Source organism: Chiroxiphia lanceolata, chromosome 3, assembly GCF_009829145.1.
Source record: "Chiroxiphia lanceolata isolate bChiLan1 chromosome 3, bChiLan1.pri, whole genome shotgun sequence".
Lineage (NCBI taxonomy): Eukaryota > Metazoa > Chordata > Aves > Passeriformes > Pipridae > Chiroxiphia > Chiroxiphia lanceolata.
In genome coordinates this window covers 114845273-114868194 of record NC_045639.1, presented here as the reverse complement: position 1 = coordinate 114868194, position 22922 = coordinate 114845273, and the positions used below count along the sequence as shown (strand labels likewise).

The window sequence follows — 22922 nt, the reverse complement described above, 5'->3', positions numbered from 1 at the left end:
TGACCTAAAGTTGTCTTCAAGAATTTCCCCCCCGGGTCAGAGAAGACACATTTGGAGGTTGGTTCAGAAAATCTGCTTCAGAGAGAAATAAATCACCCCCTGTAGGTTGTGTCAAACACTATATAAACCACTCTCTTAGACTAGAGGGAATTGATGCCTTTGCATAAATATGTTGCAAATGTTTTCTGCCATTTGAGACGTCCTGGGGTGTTTGGGACATCCATGGGGGGCTGCCAGGGATGATCCAGGTCTCACAGGAGATCCAAACTCTTCTCAACTAAGGAATGAAAGCCAGTTTATGTAGTACATCCCAAATGATTTTATATACCTTTACTTAGGGATTCTTCATGCAGGTAAATTTAAGCATAAGGTATAAAGGAAACTGTCATTGATCTCCATCTTCCAAGGACATGCAAAAGGCATCTCAGATGGCACCAGATGCCTTTATGTGTGCATTTGTCACAGAATCATAGATTGGCTTGGGTTGGAAGGGACTTTGAAATCATCTCATTCCATTGGAACTGAACCCTGGATCTCCTGGATCTTTGGAACTGAACTGACTGTCATGGGAGCTGCTCCTGTCACATGGGAACACAGTGGAGATTTAAGTTATTCACATCTGCATGATGGGAATTCACATGTGTTGGCTGGGAAGAATTGCTCCTAGAATATTGCTCCCAGAATCCCTTATGTCCCTGTACCTATTTATGTAATAATATTTATATTATTAAATATATATCATATATGTTTATATAATAAGGCTACATTATTTAGGGTATTTAGGGTAATACCAATATGAGGTTATGTTCAGTGACAATCTATGCTGGCTGGTACAGTCTCTGCCTTTTCTGGGTGACACAAGTCTTTTGTCTTAAAAAGAGAGTAAAAACTCCGTCCTTTAAGAGGCTGAAACATCACTTTATTCCAGATTTTCGTTGTAGACCACCTGACTTTGCTCTTTGTTCAGGACGCACTTGAGAAATGAAGGCAAAAATACATTTCAGAAGAAAGAAATGACATGATCAGTTTTCCGAGTAAGATAAGAGCTAATCACAAAAAAAAAAAAAAAAAAAATTCTGATTTGAGTTGAATGTAAGTAATTTTGAAGCAGAGCTGTAGCTGTTTGTTTGTGAGCCAGGGAAAACAGCATGTGATATGTCAGGCTTTGAGATGGAATTTATTGGTGTGTCATTGGCTGAAATCCAACATTCTGCTCATAAATAATATAATCCTGGTGTGACACATTTCTGCTTGAACCTTGTCTGGAAATTACGGAGACTCGTGTTATGAATTATGGAGCAGCAGACACGTGTTTTAGGCAAAAGGAGAGAAATGCAGGAATGTGTTTGGAATTAGGCACAGCATCTAAAGGCACATGGATGCAGCAAGGGCAAGGTGTCCTCCTGGTATCCAGAGGTGTAACATGGAGCCTCAGGCTGATGGTCATCCAGTTCTTTTGGACTCTTTCTTCTGGGATGGGAAGTCTGATGTGTTGGTGGATGTTGGTGTCCTTGTATCCCTCTCTTGTGTTCCCTCAGCACTGTCTGTTGGCTCTGAATTTTCCCAGAGCTCCAGACAAACCCTGACACCAACATCCAGGATGGGAGTCACTCAGTGTTGCTCAGTGGAATGTCCCTGACCAGCCAAGAGAGGACAAAAGTGGGGGTTTAACCATCAGAATTTCCACTCAGACTCCTCTGGTGTGAAGGGGTTTAACCTGTGGGAGATAAAGAGATTTTAATTTACTTTGCTTTCTGGAGACCAATAAGCCCAAGATTATTTTGCTGTGCTGCTGCATTAAAGATCTGGGAGTGCTTTTTAGATGTAGAAGGACTTTTGGTCACTAAATGGTCCCTCTTCACACCATTATTTCTACTCTGCTACAGAAATGCACACCTGGGTTCTCTTTTTCTTTCCTTACTCTGGGCATGCAACTGTTCCCAGGCTGTTCTGGAGAGAACAAATTGATTCCCTTTGGGATGAGACCTGCCTGTGGTTCTGGGAGTAGTTCATCCCAGGTGCCACTCCTTTAAGCTGGAGAGGGACTTTGGACAAGGGGTGGAGGGACAGACAGGACAAGGGGGAAGGGCTTCCCACTGCCAGAGGGCAGGGTTAGATGGATATTGGGAAGGAATTGTTGGCTGGGAGGGTGGTTGGCCCTGGCACAGATTGCCCAGAGAAGCTGTGGCTGCCCCTGGATCCCTGGAAGTGTCCAAGGTTGGGTTGGACAGGGCTTGAAGCAATGTGGGCTAGTGGAAAGTGTCCCTGTCCATGGCAGGGGTTGGAACAAGATGAGCTTTAAGGTCCCTTCCAACCCAAACCATTCTTTCATTCTGTGATCAGTGATGACAAATAATGAAATTAAAGATGTTTGGGAATCTTTTTTCTGCTGGACAAGTTTTTTTAAACTGACAAACGTTCTAATAATCACCCCTGACCTACTTTGAAGTTGTATCTCCATAAAAACCCCAAGCCCCAAAGGAGACAAAGTGACTGGTTGCCCAGTGATGCTGTAAAAGAGGAAACAGCTCTTTCTGGATTGGCAGGGATGTGGGAGATGTTGGGAAGCAGGTGGGCTGAAGGCATTCCATGGAATGACCTCTCACTGCTCCCACCCTGGAGCAGCACAGCTGTGTCTCTGTGACTGTGGTACCAGAGTTATCCCAGCCCGGCTGGACAGCTCCAGTCATCCCAAATACACCCCTGCAAGGATCTCTGGCAGCTTCAATGTTAGAGAGGCTGTTTGTTGAAGCAGGAGTGTGTCCCTATGCCCCTCCAGCTCAATCTTCTGCCAACCGCATCCAGAGTGCAGAGTATATTTTGGGATGTCTAAGAAAACCTCTCGGAGAGTTGCAGGTCATGGACTTTGCTGGGAGTAATGACACTTCCTTTGCCAAGACATCCTTGCTGTGCTGACCCTCTGCCTTGGCATTTATTGTAGTTCATTTTCAACACTTGGCCATGTTTTTTGGGAATGAGTTTCCTGCATAAATTGTAGATGACTAACCACATTTATATTTGGCCTCTGTCTGACCCCCTGGATATAAATTAGTTTTCCTCTAACAATCTTCTCTGGTATTTTATTGAGTAATTGTCTTTTTTGGGAGTGGGCAGGGAAGGGTTATTCTCTTTTTCCAAGTGAGAACACACCATCATTTCATGGCTCCCAGCAGATGAGAAAATAACTCTTGGAACTTCCATATTTCCATTAAGGACAGCTAGGGTTCAAAATAGATTTTAATGATCTTTAGGTGCACTTGGAAGGCATTTATTAGTTATAAAAAAGGAAAAGGGTTAAGGGGAAAGGAGGACGAAAGGGCTGCTTGTTAAATTGCCCTGTTATTTGAATGTAATTATTTTTTTGCTCCTGAGCAATTATAGATTGCAAGTTAAATAATTGTCAGGGTGCCTACAGCTTTCCATTGTTGTCTGAAATCTAAGGCTATAAATATAATAAGTAATATGAGATTACTTTTGCTGAATGTGTCTACAGCAGTTCATTTAACTCAGCAATAGTTATCGGAAAAAAAAAAAGGAAAGAAAAGGCAATTTTTTCTATTCCTTCCAGTAAACAACTTTGTAAACAAGTTATTATTTTCTGCAACACGGCCCTAAGAGTGATTCTGATTTTGCTGGTAACAAAACGTGCTGCTTTGCTTTCATAATGATAGAATACATTTTGTTTTGCTTTTCTACATCTCGAGCTCCCTGAGGTGGCCCAGAGATTAGAGAGATTTTCACAAGACAAGGGTAAGGCTTTGCTATTATTGCAGAGATGAATTCATATGAAAGACAGAGTTTCAAGAGAATCGAATGGATTACACAGCCCTGATGACATCTCTTATTTGTGTGTACATCAAGTTCTTCTTGAGCAGCAGAGCACTAAAGTGTGTCAAATGACCGAGGATGATCTAAAATGAATCTCTGCCAAACATTGGATGCTCAGAGGGAAGGAAGATCATGAAATGATTTGAAAAACCTCAAATCAATGGCTGAACTAAAGATGTGATGCTTTGCAATGAAGCAAGTAATCAGGTTGTTGATAGGCCCGTGTAGCTCCGTCTCAATCTCTTCAACATATTATTGTAGCAGTGATTCTTTTTATCCCTGACAGACTTTTGAAACATAATATTAAGATACTGTTCCTGCTTCAGAGGAGGTAGAAGGAGGCCAGACATGGGCATGATTTATTCCTTAGTCATTGTAAGCTTGGATTTTCTGCTGGGATCATTCAGATTAAGAGGCTGCACTTTGGGTGGGGGCGACCCTGGGATTGATCCAGGCTGGGGATGAACAGATGGAGCAGCCCTGGGGAGAAGGATTTGGGTGCTGGTGGGTGAGAGGCTGGACATGCCCCAGCCATGGGCACTCCCAGCCCAGAAACCCCCGTGTCCTGGGCTCATCCCACAGCGTGGGCAGCAGGGGAGGGGGGGGATTCTGCTGCTCTACCCCCTCAGCTGAGACCCCACGTGCAGAGCTGCCTCCAGCCCTGGGGAACAACAGCACAAGGACGTGGAGCTGCTGGAGCCAGTCCAGAGGAGGCCATGGAGATGCTCCCAGGACTGGAACCCCTCTGCTCTGGAGCCAGACTGGGAGAGCTGGGGGTGTTCACCTGGAGAAGAGAAGGATCCAGGGAGACTTGAGAGCCCCTTCCAGAGCCTAAAGGGGCTCCAGAAGAGCTGGAGAGGGACTTTGGACAAGGGATGGAGGGGCAGGACAAGGGGGAATGGCTTCCCACTGCCAGAGGGCAGGGAGAGATGGGAGATTGGGAAGGAATTGTTGGCTGTGAGGATAGTGAGGCCCTGGCCCAGGTTGCCCAGAGAAGCTGTGGCTGCCCCTGGATCCCTGGAAGTGTTCAAGGCCAGATTGGACAGGGCTTGGAGCAACCTGGGTTAGTGGAAGGTGTCTCTGTTCATGGCAGGGGGTTGGAACAAGATGAGCTTTAAAGTCTCTTCCAACCCAAACCATTTCTTGATTTTATGATTCTGTGGTTAAGATTTGATTCCGTTTTTGGAGATTTCAGAGGTGTGTAAAGAGCTTCTGATGCTTTTCTTCATCACATTTTCATTGTTCCAATAATTTATTTGGTAAGAGAAATTAAAAGAGAGTAAATAACTAGTTCAAGGAATCAGAACTTTGACCATAACCCCTACCTTTTTTCTATGTCCTTGGGACACTTGAGTCATCATCTTTGTGGCCAAGAAACATCAGGTGCCTCGAGTACTCCTTAAGACTCCTCTTTAATTGATTAGACATGAAATACTTGCAATTTTAATCCCAAATTTTGCACTTAAGGACTGATTGTTCCTACTTTGTGGGTAGCACTTCTTTTCTGCAGGTCAGATCCATCTTCGGTGCAATACTGCTTTGGATGTGAGTCAGTTGTTCATGGAAAATGATGCCAGTTGATCCCAGCCACGAACGTTTGCTCAGTTGCATTCCCAAATCCCCAAACATGAAAGGAAACAGGTGTTTATTGGTTTCAACTGCTGAATAAAGAGTTTGTAACAGATCCCTTTGATGTTTAAGGAATGTACCGATGTCAGTGACCCTGTAAAGTGAAAGCTCAGCTTTGGAGGATGTTGCTGTTCTGTTCTGCAGAACCCAGCACAGTGAAATTCAAACCTGGGACAAAGGATTTATGTTCTTTGGGTTTGAAAACAGCAACACCACTAATGATGGAAATCACCTTCAGAGAGAATGTCTTTTACAGTCAGAATTCAGGCCTGAATTCCCAAAGCCTCCTGCTCATCTTGTGTTTCCCAGTTCTACACCTGTCTAAAGAGAATGGAATTCTTTATTTATAGAAGGCCAGGTAGACAGAATTAGTTCAGTTTTAAAGTGGATTAGACTAAACCTCAACCTGGTCTTGTGCAGGTGTCCCTGCCCATGGCAGGGGGTGGGACAAGATGAGCTTTAAGGTCCCTTCCACCCAAACCATCCTGGGTTCTGTGTTGTTTCTCTGATCAAAGACCAAACATGTTGTTTAGGATGGAAATCTTCAGGAGTAAGACATTGAAGTAATTTTTGGATGAATTCTCTATTATTGTTAAACATTTTTATTCCTGTTGTCCATGCTTTGTCTTTATGGAATCATGGAATATCCTGAGTTGGAAGGGATGCACCAGGATCATCCAGTCCAACTCCTGGCCCTGCACAGGGCACCTCAACAATCCCACCCTGTCCCTGAGAGCGTTGTCCAAACACTCCTTGAGCTCTGGCAGGTTTGAGGCTGTGACCACTGTCCTGAGGCATCTTCACTGGTTATCTCCTCAGCTTCACAAATATCAAGGTCATCAGTTGTTCTCTTCGGCTCCACATGTTCCAGCAATCATAATTTTCCAATATATTTTCTGTATTTTTGGAAGCAAGTCTTTATTTTGTTGTGTTTTCCACATTCCTCTAGTGCAGCGAGATTCCACTGGCAGAAGATGTATTAGGTGAAAGTTGCTACTTTTAATCCAAAGTTTTACTGAAGAATAGAAACATATAGAAATTTGGGAAGGAAGAAGCTAGAGAATATATAGTTTTATCAAGTGGTGTTTAAATAGACATAGAATCATAGAATCATGGAATCATTAAGGTTGGAAAAGACCTCAAAGGTGATCATTTCCAACTGTTAAAAGTCATAGTCATGGCATGAAAAGAGATTTAAACAAAGACCTGTTAATTGGCATATTTTGGTATTTTTCCAAAAGGGATCAATTCTTTTGCTTTGGGACCACTGATTCCTCAGTTGTGGATTATTTACAGTAATATTTAATATATTGTATTTCATGTGTGCAAAATGCTTTTTGCAGTGATTAGGAACAAAACCTGTACCCCAAGTCTGTGGAAAAAGGGAGGGAAGAGCTGCAGAGGTTGTTGGATTTCCTCACTCTCACAGGTTCTTCTTTTCCCTGAGAAGTGGATTATTTAGATTCTCATTATTTAGACCCAAGCTGAACTTCTGAAGGCTCCAGGTGCAGCTCATGGGATGTGTCACAGGCACAGGGACATTCTGGGCCATCTCCTAAAGGTCAGAAAGTTTGGCCTCTGTTGCTTTTCCATCTTCTCCTTCCAGTGTGTGTGATGGGAACCTTTCAGATCACCAGAAATGATTTTTCTGAGTGGGCTATGCCTGGAATTAGAGGCAAGTTTTCCAACAGAGAATTAGATGATGGAATTTATTAAGTGGAGTCACCGGAAAACGGCTCTGTTGATCTTCAGGATAAAAATGGTTTTAAATATTGCTGCTTATTGGGTGGGAAAGAATTCCAAGGCAGTGAATAAGGCCTTGGAACTTTGGAAAGTGTTGTGATGCACTGACTTGTGTCTGTCCCTGCTCTCTGCTGGTTAAGCTCAAAACTGCATTTAAATAGGAATATCTGAAACCTCTCTTGTTCAAACTGAGAAGTTCAGAGCAACTGCGCTTTGTGCCTTCTTAACATTCTTGAGATTGGCTTCAGCTTTGTTTAAATCCTGTTGACTTTGTATTATTTATAAGTTGTAACATGCTTTTAGGATGGAATGAATAAACACATTTTGCCAGTCGTTTTCTGCATCCACCTCTTGCTTTTCCCACTTTGAGGGCTGTTGTCTCAGGTTTTTTTTTTTTCCAAAGTCATCCTTATGACACGTTATTTCTGGTGCTGAAAACATGGCAGTTTTTCTCTTGACAGTAAAATATTCCTCTCCTGTGATGATAGTCTGCTTTTCCTTTTACAATAACCCTAATCTGTTGTGCAGATTCCATACAAACATCCCTCCATACACAAACACGGATGTCAGGAGCCACCTCGCAGGCAGGAACAAATTTCCTGGGCTTTTGTAATTTGAATGAACATGAGGCTTCTGCTTCTCCTATGGAAAAAAAAAAAAAGCAGCAAACCCAACAGTTTCTCTGGGAATTCATGCAGTGTGAACAGAACATGCCTTGGCAAAATGGTGAGCCAAGAAATTCCTCTTTAGTTGCTCTGTTAGGCAAACTGCATTTTAAATTCCTTGCCCAGGGCTTTGTTTGACTTGCCCCAGGCAAGCTGTTCAACATATTTATCAACCCTGTTGTAGCATTAGAGCCAATGCTTATCTGGGAAGATCATCCTCTTAATGCCATCTGTCACCAGGAGTTTTGTTTCTTTCAGCAGAGCTTGTTCTCAATTTCAGTTTTTTTTTTTTGCTTTGTTTTCATATTCCTCCCAACCATTTCTTAGTTGATTGTTTTCCAGGGATCTCAAATATTCTGTGATTGCTCAAATATTCTGGATGTTGAACCCCCTGAGGGTATCAGTAATACAATTTTGCTGCAAGTCCTGATTGATAACACAAATTCCCTCTGCATCCAGATGGCTGCCCAAAGCACCCTACACGATGAGGTGTTGTGGAAAAGATGCATTTGAAATGATGGTGCATTTCAATCTGAGTCTGGAATTCTTTCCAGATTCTCGACAAGAACTGGAAAAAAATCAGAACAAAGGCTCTGAGGTAGCTTAACGCTGTATTTTTGTCTTGAGGACACAGCTTTGATCATTTTAGATTTTCAAGCCCTTAGTAAAGGTTGTGTAAGTGCACAGACAGTATCAAAGTGTTCAGCAAAGCTGGATTCACTCAACGTGGGATTCGAGATCCAGTTTACTTCTGGATTTGTGTCCACATTGTAACCAGGTGAACAACCACTGTGTGTAGACTGGATATGCTGGGTGTTCTCCTGGGCTGCCAGGATATCCTGATGTGATTGTCCAGACAGGGAGATCATGGAGTCATGGAATGGTTTGGGTTGGAAGGGACTTTAGAGGTCACCTTTTCCACCCCCTGCCATGGGCAGGGACACCTTCCACTAGCCCAGGTTGATCCAACCTGGCCTTGGACACTTCCAGGGATTCAGGGGCAGCCACACCTTCTCTGGGTAACCTGTACCAGGGCCTCACCACCCTCAAAGCCAACAGTTCCTTCCCAGTATCCCATCTAACCCTGCTCTCTGGCAGTGGGTAGCCCTTCCCTCTTGTCCTGTCCCTCCAGGCCCTTGTCCCAAGTCCCTCTCCAGCTCTCTTGGAGTCCCTTAAGGCACTGGAAGGGGCTCTAAGTTCTCCCTGGATCCTTCTCTTCTCCAGGTGAACCCCCCCCAGCTGTCCCAGCCTGTCTCCTGAGCAGAGGGAATCCAGCCCTTGGAGTATCTCCATGGCCTCTCCCTAGAGATCTGCTGGATGCCTTCACATCTTCCTTGTCACCAACTTGCCCATTGTTTCTTTATTGGGCTGCACACGATGGTGCCCACCAAGGTCTCATCCTGACCTTCCCTGGTGAATCCAAGGTCCCCACTTCAACCTGAGGAATTCTAAAAATCAATGGTCCCCACAATTTGAGAGCAGAACCTTCCCTTTGGCTCAGTGCTCAGAAATACCAGTCCTTGGCCCAACTTCAATCAATCAGCTGAACCAACTGCTCTCCGTTATTTTTTTTTTTTAAGAGAAAATGCCAATCACAGTTGGCGTTTGGCAGAAATGTTGGAAATGAGCACTATTCCATAGGTATGGAACTTGCTGAGCTTCAATTTATTCCTTCCAACAGGAGGGAGAAAAAACCAAAACCATTTCAGTTCAAAGCAGCTGAGCATTCCCTTCTCCAGATTTTACAGAAGGAACTAAATCAATCGTATTCCAAAGCTGGGCCAAGTCCTGCAGTGGCCAAGGGAAGTGGGATATTGGCAGCTGTGTCTCCAGCTCCAGGGGAAATGCTGGATGCTCCAAGGTAGCTGGTGGGATGTACTTTTGGCTGTCCTTTCCTGCCTCAATGTATAGGAGCAGCTCCTGTTGGCTGGGTCCTGGAGCACTGGAGCAGCTGGCACAGCCATCGCTTCCAGGGTTTTGGAGCAGAATCTGGCACCAGAGCCAGGCTCCTCTGTCTGAGCTTTGGATAAATCCTGTCCTGCTCCTTCCTGATCTGGGCTTAGGGAAGAGGTTTCCAGGACCTGCTGCTCTTTGTTCTCTCAGCACCAGCTCGTTTGATTTTTCTGAGGGTTTATTTAAACCTGACATTTCCCCCCCTACCAGTGGAATATATTGTAAAATCCTGATAACAGAAGGAGGAGCAGGATCCATATCCTTTGCAGTTCATCATCCGCTGCCGACCTGGCATTGGAACAGCTCCTTAATCTACTGCATGGAAAAGTGCCTCGGAGTGTGGGAGCAGGGATTGCGGGCAGCAGGCCAGGGAAGGCTTGGCATGCCAAGGAAATAATGCATTCATTCCTCAAAATATGACAAAAAAGAGGCTTCTGGATGGGCTGCTGGACTGCTGGGAGGGCAGGGAATGGGAAGGCTTGGAAATAAAGCTGGCAGGAGGGAAAGGTCGGTGGATACTCAGGAGTCAGGTGTGTCTGCACCTGATGCCAGAGGGGAAGGAAATGCCAACAAAAGTAAAGGACAAAAGGCATTAAAAAAGATATTCCACAAATTAAAATAACGTCTATGTGGATATATCAGAGAAAAAAAATGAAAATTGGCCTGGATATGAAACAATCCACCTGCTGTGAGTTCCTTTAAATAAATGGAATAAATGGGAAGCTGAGAGTCCCTGAAGCTCAGCCTTTTCCAGCAGCTCCAGAGCTCCGGAGTTAATGGACGCTAATTAGGACAGAGTGGGTGCAGCTTGTGAGGGTTGAGTTTGGATCAGGAATCCCCTTCTGATGCAAATTTACTGCTCAGCTCATTTGCATAATGGAATCATAAATAGGAATTTGCATCAGGGAATCTGCGTGGAGACCGGGAATGATTCAAAGATGAGATGGGAACAGGCATTGGAGAAGGGATCAGAACAAAGGTGAGGAAAAGGCACCTTTGAGGATCGCGAAATTTCCTGATGGAGTGGGGAAAACATCTTGAATGTTGAAGAGTTTTCAAATAAATTTTCCCATCTGATTTTTGTCCCCTTGTGATGGCCGATGTGAGCAGTACACAAAATAAAGGATCTAACAATGTTACAAGCTGTAAACATTATTATGAGGATAAATAACTTTGGAATTAACAATTTTTCTTAGGATACATCTAGTTTAGGCTGTAGCAGAGAGTCCTACTGAGCTAGTCAGGTTAGTCACTTTTTATAGGTGTGGAAGGGAAATGGGCAACTGGGAAATGAGAAAGGAGACACAAATCGATTTGTTTTTGGGAGATCTGATTCAACTTCAGATTCAGAGACTTTCAGGGGTTTGTAATGTCAGTATGTGGGGTATGGACTGGTTTCTCTGTCCTTCAAAAGTGCAGATGGGGTGCTCTGGTGAGACCCCACCTGGAGCTCTGGGGTCCATCATCAGAAGGATGTGGAGCTGCTGGAGCGAGTCCAGAGGAGGCCACGGAGATGCTCTGAGGGCTGGAGCCCCTCTTCTCTGGAGCCAGGCTGGGAGAGCTGGAGGTGTTCACCTGGAGAAGAGAAGGATCCAGGGAGACCTTGGAGCCCCTTCCAGAGCCTAAAGGGTCTCCAGGAGAGCTGGAGAGGGACTTTGGATAAGGGATGGAGGGACAGGACAAGGGGCAATGGCTTCACACTGAAACAGGGCAGGGTTATATGGGATATTGGGAAAGAATTGTTGGCTGTGAGGGTGGTGAGGCCCTGGCCCAGGCTGCCCAGAGAAGCTGTGGCTGCCCCTGGATCCCTGGAAGTGTTCAAGGCCAGATTGGACGGGGCTTGGAGCAACCTGGGCCCGTGGAAGGCATCCCTGCACATGGCAGGGGTTGGAATGAGATGATCCTAAGGTCCCTTCCAACCCAAACTAGTCTGTGATTCCATGAGACAGTTACATTTCCGTTGTCCAGGAGTATTTTCCCTGCCCTCAGGATGCCTTTCAGGAATGACTCGTGTCTCTCCCAATTCCTGTCTCATCTATGTGAGCCTTGTGTGTTCAGATGTCTTGGATGTCCTGAGGCATCTCAGATGACCCCAAATGTCTCCATTTAGGCAAATAAATTAATCCCTGAATGTCTGAGGCCCTGTGCAGTCAGTGCAGACCTGGTCCATGTGTTTAACACAATCCATAAAGCTGTTCCTCTCTGGAATCACCTGGGGGACAATTCTGCTCAGTTTTTCTCTGAATATTTCACTACTTATTATCTCCAAGAATGGGATGTTTATGTCTTATCAGAGTAGCACTTGGCTTTCATTATTTTAGAAGAATACTTAATTTTATGGTGACTATTTCTTAGAAATATAAAAATACTCTGGGTTGCCCGTGGAAACACATGGCTGACAAAAAGAGATGTTTAGAGGATCTATATGTGTATGCATCCATAAAGAGAATAGTTTGAGGAAAAGGATGTGGATTCTAGAAAGGAATATGGTACTATCATTTATCCCCCAATTCTATGATTAATATTATTTATAGGGATGACTGAACCTTTAAAGATTCCTGCTGGAGTCTGTTTGGTTTTAAAGTTCAAAAAGCAAAAAAAAAAGAAATCTTTAAGTACCTTTTGAAATTCCAATTAAGAGTCAGTCAAAACCTATCACTAAAAGAATAGGTTTTGTTTTGCAAATTAGCAATTAAAAAGTGACAAATATCTTCAATGCTCAAACACTCTTCTGCAATTCCCATTATGTTCAAATAATACTTTTCTTTCTGGGAACGTGAGGATGTTCCCCAGGATTTCCTTTCTTCCCTTTCTCTTAGGAATGCCTCTGGAAGCTCTCTATCTAACTCCAAAGCTCCACTCACTTCACCAGGACTGGGGATTATGCAAATTCCTTCATGAATAGTTTAAAATCACATTCATATTTTCTAGTTTCAAATTATAACAGGGGTGGTTTATTGGCTTTTATGTTTATTTCCCTACTGTTTTTTACCCTTTTTTTTCCCCCTCTGAGTTTTATTTAATTATTTAAATTTATTATTTAAATTATTTATTTCTTCAGTTTTCATCCTAGAGTAGTAATAATTAGGGAAAGTCAACTTTTCTTTTTGTTCTACAGGTCTTGAACTGCAATTATTTCCCTGTTTTAGTAGTTGTGCATGTTTTCCATGGCTTAAGACAGGCAGTGCTCTTGAAAACAGGCACTCCATGAGCTCACGTGTCTTAACTCTGGAATATTATGTGGGGTTTTATTGTTAATATTTCTCTCCTTATGACAATTTCTCTGGCACCACTTTAGCAGAATAACAAACATCAGCCTCTGATTGTATTAATCCTGTGGAAAAGCAATTTAGTGCTGTATTGTTGTAAATTATGTCTCTTTAGGAGCAGGTTGTTTTATTATGACAAAGATTTCAATTTTATCTGTTCCCATGGATGGGAGGATTTATTGTTGCTGTGAGGTGGCAGAGAAATGAGGAGGAGGCTTCAGCAAGGGAATAAAATGTCTCTGTCTCTCAGGGGAAGGGCAGCAGGATGAGCTCAGACATGAACTGGGAGAGGGAAAAGGGAAAGAACGTCTGAGGAGGATCCGGAGGTCATTGGATCAAATCAACATGGAATCACAGAGTTGTTTAAGTTGGAAAAGCCCTCTGAGATCATCGAGTCCAACCATCCCCCAGCACTGCAAAGGCCACCACTGACCCATGACCCCAAGTGCCATATCCACCTGGCTTTTAAATCCCTCCAGGGATGAGGACTCCACCCCTGTCCTGGGAAGGGCTTCACCCCTTTTGGTGAAGAATTTTCTCCTAACATCCGATCTGGAAGCATGTTTTAATCCATATTTCTCACTCATACGTGTAAAACCACATGTGAACACTGGTTTATAGGCAAGTTCCTTGTAAAAATATCCCATGTATCCTGCCAAAATCCCTGCTGCAGTACAGTGAGTGCTGGGGAGCATGTAGGTGTTATGACCCGCCCCAGAAGGGGAGGGTAACCCAGGTTCTTATTAATAACTCCCTTGGGGTGGATTAGAGTGAAACAACACTGAATAATCAGTGTTTGTAAACATATGTATGTAGGGTTTATTTCAGGACAGTTTTGTTTCAAAGGTAACAGGTAAGTTGTTGTTTTGGGTGTTATCATCTACAGCAATATTAAAGCATCTGTAGCAATATAGCAACATAAAAAATGGCAGTATAGCACTATTAAAGCATGGCAATATTAAAGCATAAAAATACCACTTAAGAGAATGTGTAAGGGAGAGAAAGAGAAAGAAATGATAAGGAGATATATATATATATAAGGTGACTGATATATATAGTCACCACCCACTGGATCCAGCAATGAAACTTGGGAGTTGCAGCTTCCATGTCTGTTGGTTGAAGTGGTGTTTTTGATCTGTTGGGGCTGGGGGAAGCCCCCCCCCTAAACCTCAAAGGTTTCCTAAGTTATTATACACTTCCAGCTCAGGTGGGAACGCCTTGTACCTCCCCTGGGTGGGGAGTTTCATCGTGGATCATGTCACGGGACATGTCACAAGTCTTTGATGCTCCCAGGAGGGGTTTTCACAGCGGAGTCATCATGTAAGGGAGGACATTGGTATGATAAGAAGGATTATCCCACCTTGCAGGATTTGCCCTTTCTTAGCCTTCTTCCCTTATCTGGAAATGCAGTTTGTAGCTTCAGGTGTGCATCTGCACCCAGGAAGGTTGGACAGTGGCACCCACTTCTCTGATCTGAAGGTGCTTTCCCAGTTGGCATGTTCAGGGAGGGGTGGGCTCTGCTGGGTGAGCAGCTGCTTCTTTGAAGTTTGCTGCAGTGGACAAAAGTCTTGTGGTGATCTTACAGTGTTTAAGCCATTAACTATTTCACTCTCTGACAGTAGGGAACAGTCATTTCCAGCACTTACCAGGGACATGCAGATTCTTGACTTTTTCACACTCATCAAGCCTCTGGGAACAAAGTTCAGAAGCAAAACTGGGAGGGAATTTCAAGAGAGGTCCTACAAGTTGCCACCAACCTGATTTACCTGAAGAACCCAAACCTAACAGCCCCAGTGATCTCTATAATTAGGGGAGAATAACTAATTTGATCATCAATTTATATCTTCTGTGAGCTGAACTGCCCTCAGGAGGTTCCTCCCTCTCTCCATAGCCTCCAGGAGCAGGTTGAGCTCCTGATTTATGCAGTTTGCTTGAACACCTGAATTAGGAGAAATCCCAGTCATTACTTCTGTGATTTTTGGTCCATTACAACTTTAATTTTAGTTAATCTCTGAAGATTCAAAGGAATAACAGGCCTTTGTGAGCCATCAAGGTTGAGAAAGGTTCTGGTTGTACTTTGAAGAATCATTTCTGTAATTTTTTAACTTGTCAAATCTTCAGTGTTACTGGTAGAAAACCCAGCATGGGTCATTGATTTCTAAGTGTATTTAATATTTAGCTTATTTTTAACTGCCTTTTCTTTCAAATGTTTTGGAAAGGGAATAATAACAGGCAGTGTGTTATCGCTGAGAGAGAAAATACACAATCAGGAATCATCTTCACAACACTGGAGCGGGCATGACACCCTAAATGAATAATCTAATAATTAGTCTCTTAAACATTTATTTAACTAAGCCATCAGACAATTGAAAATGTTGGTTGTGCTTGTTCCTTGATTCCTTTAGCCAGGAGAGTTTTGCTAATTCACACCTTTGTCAGTCTGATGTCCTTTGATAATTGGCCACGTGGGCGAACGACCACCAGAATCTTGTGTGAACATCAAGTATCTCCGTGAATAAATCGCTAAACTGAAGCATTTTTCCTCTTGCATAACCCATAATATAATCCATTATTGCTGCCACCTCTGCCTGAAAGCAGAAAATGAAATAACTGTTTGCCATTAATACAAATTATTGTGTTTTGACAGCTTCCTAATCAACTCGAGCAAAAATGGTGCTGCACAAATAGAACAACTGCCTTTTAAGTAACTTTTTTTTGGTGTGTGCTTGAGAATTCTCCTTGTTTGGGCCTTTGAACCATTGCAAGGTTTGTCCTTGGTGATATGTTGGTATTCAGAAGCATAAATCAGCTTTATTTGTGTCATGCTCTGATGCAGAATGGATTTTTCCATGTAGTTACCCTATAAATAATCTTGGAAAACACTTGACCAGCAGGTGCTGCCTATAGATGTTGCCTCCACTGTGGAGTGTAATTAATATGCAAATGAGTGATTAATTGGCACATTTTGATGTGACAATGTGTGTTTTATGCCATATCCAGGTATGGGCTGTTTCTGGGGAGCTGAGAGGAAGTTCTGGAGGCAGAAGGGAGTTTACTCCACTCAAGTGGGTTATGCAGGAGGTCACACCCCAAACCCCACCTACAAGGAGGTCTGCTCAGGTAACTCTTCCTCTTTGGTTTTTGGGGATTGGGAGTGGAACCCCGTCAGATTATGAGGAACTAAATGAGTGGCTGCAGTGCCTAAAAGAATGTGGTGTTTGGTCCACCCTGGTGTTGGCTTTGCACCCTAAACTGTCCTGAAATCTGTGTCTGCCCATCCCATTGTTACTTCCTAATAATTAATGAGTTAAGGTGTGAACAAAAGAAAGAATTCTTCTGGAATTCTATTTCAAATGATGAAAGTGTGTTCCTTAGATAAAGTGTGAGTTTTGCTTTTACTTTTGTCTGTATCTATGAACAAAAATCAGCAATTTCTCATTTGCGTTATTATTAATAATTTGTTAATTTTTAATACAGTTTAATGCACAACATCCTGTCATTTCCAGGCCAAACCCTTGCATTTATTTTTCATTCTGCAGCACTAATAACCCAACACAGTTTCTTTCTGTGACCTAAACCACAGAACCACTGGCAGCCAACTAATGTTGCTGTGGAAGTAAATCCTTGCTTTCCAGGACTTGGGGAACAGCCTGGAAGTTTTCTTTTGGTTTATTTTCTTGTTAACAATTTTATGCCAAATGCTGATGTTGGTGCTTGTTCTCAGTGACAAACTGTCACGTGGGCTCAATGGAAAGGGTGTGAAATGGTCAGAGACAAACAAATAATGGACACTTTAGAAATGGTGCAGAAGTGCCTCAAGGAGCCAAAAAGGCAGGAACTTGGTGGAAATAGGGAAAAATGGGAAAAGGGATGTTTGAGGTGGAATGGGATCGAATAGAATAGAATAGAACAGAATAGAATGTAATAGAAAGAGAAAGGAATACAAAGAAAAGGAAGGGAAGGGAAATAGGAATGGAATGGAATAGGAATAGAAATGGAATGGAATAGGAAGGGAAGGGAAATGGAATGGAATAGAAATAGGAATGGAATGGGAAGAGAAGGTTTGGGAAGGGAAGGTTTGGGAAGGGAAGGGAATAGAAATAGGAATGGAATGGAATAGGAATAGAATAGAATAGAGTGGAAATGGAATGGAATGGAATAGGAAGGTTTGGGAAGGGAAGGTTTGGGAAGGTTTGGGAGGGGAAGGTTTGGGAAGGTTTGGGAAGGGAAGGTTTGGGAATGTTTGGGAAGGGAAGGTTTGGGAAGGGAAGGTTTGGGAAGGGAAGGGAATAGAAATAGGAATGGAATGGAATAGGAATAGAATAGAATAGAATGGAAATGGAATGGAATGGAATAGGAAGGTTTGGGAAGGGAAGGTTTGGGAAGGTTTGGGAGGGGAAGGTTGGGAAGGTTTGGGAAGGGAAGGTTTGGGAATGTTTGGGAAGGGAAGGTTTGGGAAGGGAAGGTTTGGGAAGGGAAGGTTTGGGAAGGTTTGGGAAGGTTTGGGAAGGGAAGGGAAGGGAAGGGAAGGGAAGGGAAGGGAAGGGAAGGGAAGGGAAGGGAAGGGAAGGGAAGGGAAGGGAAGGGAAGGGAAGGGAATAGAAATAGGAATGGAATGGAATAGAATGGAATGGAATGGAATGGAATAGGAATAGAATAGAAATAGAAATGGAATGGAATGGAATGGAATGGAATGGAATGGGAAGGGAAGGGAAGGGAAGGGAAGGGAAGGGAAGGGAAGGGAAGGGAAGGGAAGGAACAGGATTGGAAATTGAATGGAACAGAATGGAAAATTCTTTTTCCATTTTGTGGTGACAGCCATACAGAGGACAATCTGAAAAGGCTTTCTGGAGTTGGTGCAGAGCTATTTTCAGGGCTTTTGCCTAATCCATAAATACACCAATTTTTGGCCAGCATTAGACAGCCCAGGATGTTCATTCAGCACGAAACATCTTTTCATATTTTGCTTACAGATGTTCAGAACAATTCTGTTTATCTGTATATTCATAAGCTTTTAGAAATCTGCATAGCTCAAGTGGCTCTGAAATCAGAAGGGAGAAACTCTGCTGCTGTTATTCAGAAAGTGGTGATGTACAATTACCATATAAAATGTGCTGCTAATGATGATTTTCTTAAAAACAGGGCAGTTTATAGGCTTGTGGTTCAACATCTAAGCAGGTCATTTTGCTTTGCTTTGAGTTGTTTTCTTTGTTTATCCTCGGTGACTGTAATTTAAGAAAAAATATGGATATGTCTGTTTATTATAGGATATTAGTTAGAAGGCTTAGTGAACATAACAGCAGATTAAACCAATTTATAACCCAGACAACTCTCAGTACCTTTCTGAAGCTTTTTCTCTCGTACACAAATCACAAATCTTAAAAATTAACAATTCAATATAAAAGTATTCCATGTGGAGTTGGTTTTCTGCTTTGAGTTACATAAAATAGTTGATTGTGAGGTTGTTTCACATTTCCTAAGCAGCAAATCCATGTTTTTCTGAGGGACAGTGTTGCCTCTCGCATATCAATTAGTCTTTTGACTGATTCTTCTCTGTAAGATTTCCAGGTCTTGGCTTTCAAAGGTCATCCAGAAGACTTGGAAATAGCTGATGGAAAGGAGTGGAGAAAGGCAAAATTAATTTCTTGCTCTGTTACCTCCTCTGCCTTTGGTGATTTACCAAGTTAATTCCATCTCTGCTTCATCTTTAGACTGGAAGGAGAGGGCAGGACAACCAGATGACCCCAGAGCAGGCTGATGGTAGGCACAGGGTGGTTTAAGAATGGAAAGGCTTGTGGAGGGTTTGGCTTTGTGATGTGGAGCTTATTTTATATATTTATGCATTAAAAATATGGTCATTAAAGGTGACAACTGAAAGTCTGTCTGGCATTTTTCACAAGTTATTAATAGAAATATAGAACAAGTGAATATGGGATAATAGTTCTTGTGTTCTGAGATTTCCCCTTCTCTACAAAATACAGATGAATGTCCTATGGCAAATCATCAGCATGTTCATAGAATCATGGAATCATGGAATAGTTTGGGATGGGAAGGGACCTTAGGATCATCTTATTCCAACCCCAGCCATGGAGACACCTTCCACTATCCCAGGTTGCTCCAAACCCCGTCCATCCTGATCTTGGACACTTTCAGGGATCCAGGGGCAGCCACAGCTTCTCTGGGCAACCTGTGCCAGGGCCTCACCACTCTCACAGGCAACAATTCCTTCCTGGTATCCCATCTCTCCCTGCCCTCTGGCAGTGGGAAGCCATTCCCTATGTCCTGTCTCTCCATCCCTTGTTCCAGGTCCCTCTCCAGCTCTCCTGGAGCAACTTTAGGCACTGGAAGGGGCTCTCAGGCCTCCCTGGATCCTTCTCTTCTCCAGGTGAACCCCCCCAGGTCTCCCAGCCTGTCTCCAGAGCAAAGGGGCCCTGGGATCAACTCAGTGACTCTCCTTATATTGAGACAGGGCCTTGCCTTGCTTGTAAAACCCTTCCTCTGGACATCACAACAGTATTCCAACGTGGCTCCAACTCTCCAAAATGTTTAACTGTATAATCCAACTACAAACATTCCCTTCGCTTTCTGTAGCTTATAAAGGGATCTGAAGGTTTTCATGAGCAGGAACTAAGACCACAAGATTAAAGTTTCCAAGCAGTAATGAGAATGGTTCAGAACAGTTTCTTTTATTATTAGGTCTCTGTCAAGAGAATAGATTCCTGTTGTGCCTTTGTCTGTTCTTTTTTTTTTTTTCATATAAGAACAGGATATAGGAATTTTAATGACTGTGAAGAATATCAGTGTTCCTCACGCTCTTGATCTGTGCCTTGGTATGACTGGCCAATTGCTCCACCTCTCCCCTTTTTTTTTTCCCAGTTCACCTGTGAGGAGGGAAGGAAAGGTCAGGCAAAGTACAGAATACTGTGGAGATCAAAGTTAATGTCATGTACTGTGGGTAGGAGTGTTTTGTGTGGTTTTTTTGTAGCAATTGAAGAACAGGATTTCGTAGAAAATATGTAATTTTTATTAACTAGACCAGTTAGAATAAGTTTTGTCTCTGTAATCATGAGATTGTTTTCTTGGGATCCTCCTGGAAGTGCAGACAAAACCTTGATATAACCCTCTAAACTATAATTTGTCCTTGATGCCAGTTGCCAGGTCATGAAATAAAATGAATGTACCAATTTCACTTCAAAAAATCATTTGGAAAGGTGAGAACAGCTGCTGCTGCCACGTTAAAACCTTGGCAACCAGAACTCCAAGAGATGCATTAAATCTCAGTTCCTGCAGCTCTACCTCCAAAATTGCCCACACTGACATTACTGACGTGTTCCTTTTCAACAGAAAAGCTTCTTATTGACCAAGAAAACTTCACTACACCTTAAAATCCAGGATACAGAAATGGAGCCTGATTCAGAATTTAAAAATGAAAGGCAGAATAAATATTTTTTTGCCTGAAAAACAAAAAGCTCTTTGTCCACAAGGGAAGGCGGCAGCTCTGCTTAGGGAGCTCTGCTGCATCTTTAATCAAGGTTGAGTTCCCTTTTCCATTTCAGAATTTGACTTCTCAGGGTTAATATCTTGTCTGGTTCAGGCTCCAAGAAACCAAAGTGATATTTATTATTTAGATACCTGATTGTGCCTCATGGCAAATTTCAAATCCTAATGGCCTCACTGCTCTCCTCTGTTCCTGTCATCTATTTATCTCAGCGTTGCCCATAATCACAGGCTCAGGTTGTAGCAGCAGTATAAATACTAAATATATTATTTATTATTAACAACTTTATTTGAATTGTATCCCACTGAGATGTGTTGTTTCCATCTCTCTCATCTCCTGGTTTTATTAAAGATATATATAAGATGAAAATGTGATAGCCCCAGAGGTTGAAAGAGCCATTATAGAACAAGTCAAAGACAAAATCTTCTGACCTGGAGCCTCCAGGAAGTTCCCAGAGGATCTTTATTTTCAGGAGGGGCCCCGTGCAGGATCAGGCTGGGATGTTCCCACATCACTGGGCCTGAAAACAGAAGACGCAGCACGAAGCTGCTTCTTTTTTAAAGCATCAGAACATGGTGTATTTGTGAAAATGATGTTATTAAAAAGCTCTCTGTTGTTATTGTGGCCAGTGGGGGTTTCTTACTTTTTGTTTTTGCTGTGGAGACACTTGTGAAGAAAAAATAAGCTACACAGCCAGTTCACTCGGTCTGCCAAACTGTGCTTCCAGGATTAGGGATTGCTGTAGGTGGAAACTCCACTGGGGTCACCTGTGGCTGTTCCTGTTCATGAGAATCATTCTGATGTGTAATATTTGAAGTATTTTGTGCAAACTGATACAAGAAGTCAAAAAAGTAGGGGGAAACAAGAAGCAAAAGAATGTCATGGGGATAGAGATCAAAGATGGAGGAAACTAAGGAGGGAGTTTGGACAAGGGATGGAGGGACAGGACAAGGGGGAATGGCTTCACACTGAAACAGGGCAGGGTTAGATGGGATATTGGGAAGGAATTGTTGGCTGGGAGGGTGGTGAGGCCCTGGCACAGGTTGCCCAGAGAAGCTGTGGCTGCCCCTGAATCCCTGGAAGTGTCCAAGGCCAGGTTGGACAGGGCTTGGATCAACTTGGGCTAGTGGAAGGTGTCCCTGCCCATGGCAGGGCATAGAACAAGATGAGTTTTAAGGTCCTTCCCACCTGAACCATTCCATGATTCCATGAGTTCTATCTTCATATACTCCCAGCTTCCAGGTATTAATGATTTAGTCTTTAATAATCACTGATGACCTTTTCCCTATTAATTTGTTAATCTGTTTCTTTAATACAATTTTATTTCTGGCATTCACAAATAGGAGGGGAAATTGTGGTTTCATTAACTCCAGCATTGAACCTGTGCAGGAAGTTTCAAAGCGAACTTGTTAAATGGTGTTTTACTAAAGGTTATTTTGTGGCAGCTCAACGTGTCGGGGAATGAAGTATTTGTTCTGAGGAGTGAGCAAAAATTTGCTTTACTGGCACTCTTTATGTGTTCCATGGTGATGTGTTGCATTTCTATACCACCAGTAGAGCTCAAAGCAACAGCTAAGCTGGAAAGGGGAGAAAAAACAAGGTAATGGGAAAAAAAACAAAGAGAAGATCCATTATAGGAAGTCTGAAAATATCAATTTGTGTTGTTTTGTTTTGTTCTGAGTCATTTTTTGCTTTGAAACACTTCTGTACAACATCTTTGGAGGCTTTCACTTTGGCACAAAGAAAGGGTTTTTATTTCTTGGTTGCACATCGTATGGCATCAGCAGTAGGATCTAATTCCAACAGTACTAAGAGCAAACTTGATTTCCACATCAATGAGGACACTTGGGCCTGTCATGTGGACAGAGTGACCAGTCCAAGGTGTCTGACCTTAAACCTGTCAGAAGGAGAAGCTTTGGATAGAGCCCACTTCAAAAATTGGTTTTGGCTTACAAAGCAGCTTCTTTGTTATCAACACTGGTGGCATCCCCAGAAGAGCTGCCAAGGCTGCACACAGGTCAGATCTATGGCAGGGCATGGTACAGGGCACAGATTTGGGAACGGGGATGTGATCAATCCTATCCCTGGATTGCTTTGGGAGGCCCTGCCATGGCTGTAGCCTGTCCTGGAGAATTCCGAGGCACAGACAAACAGAGTGTGGGTGCACAAACTCTGTGTGGAGGATAGAAAGTTTGTTGCAAGGGGAGTTCTGATGGGAAGTTGGGAGTCATCAGAAGTACCTGAAGGGAACATACAGGAAAGATGTAGAGGGAATTTTTACAAGGGTATGGAGTGACAGGACAAGGGGGAATGGCTTCAAACTGACAGAGAGTAGGT

General features: G+C 43.0%; 1 protein-coding gene across 1 annotated transcript in view; it reads left to right on the top strand.

Moving 5' to 3' along the window:
• The window catches only part of MSRA (methionine sulfoxide reductase A), a 256774-nt gene that overhangs the window by 103905 nt on the left and 129947 nt on the right, over positions 1–22922 (top strand). Inside the window, exon 3 of the mRNA XM_032683427.1 lies at positions 16088–16207. Coding sequence (XP_032539318.1) covers positions 16088–16207 — 120 coding nt within the window. The remainder of the gene's footprint in view (positions 1–16087; positions 16208–22922) is intronic.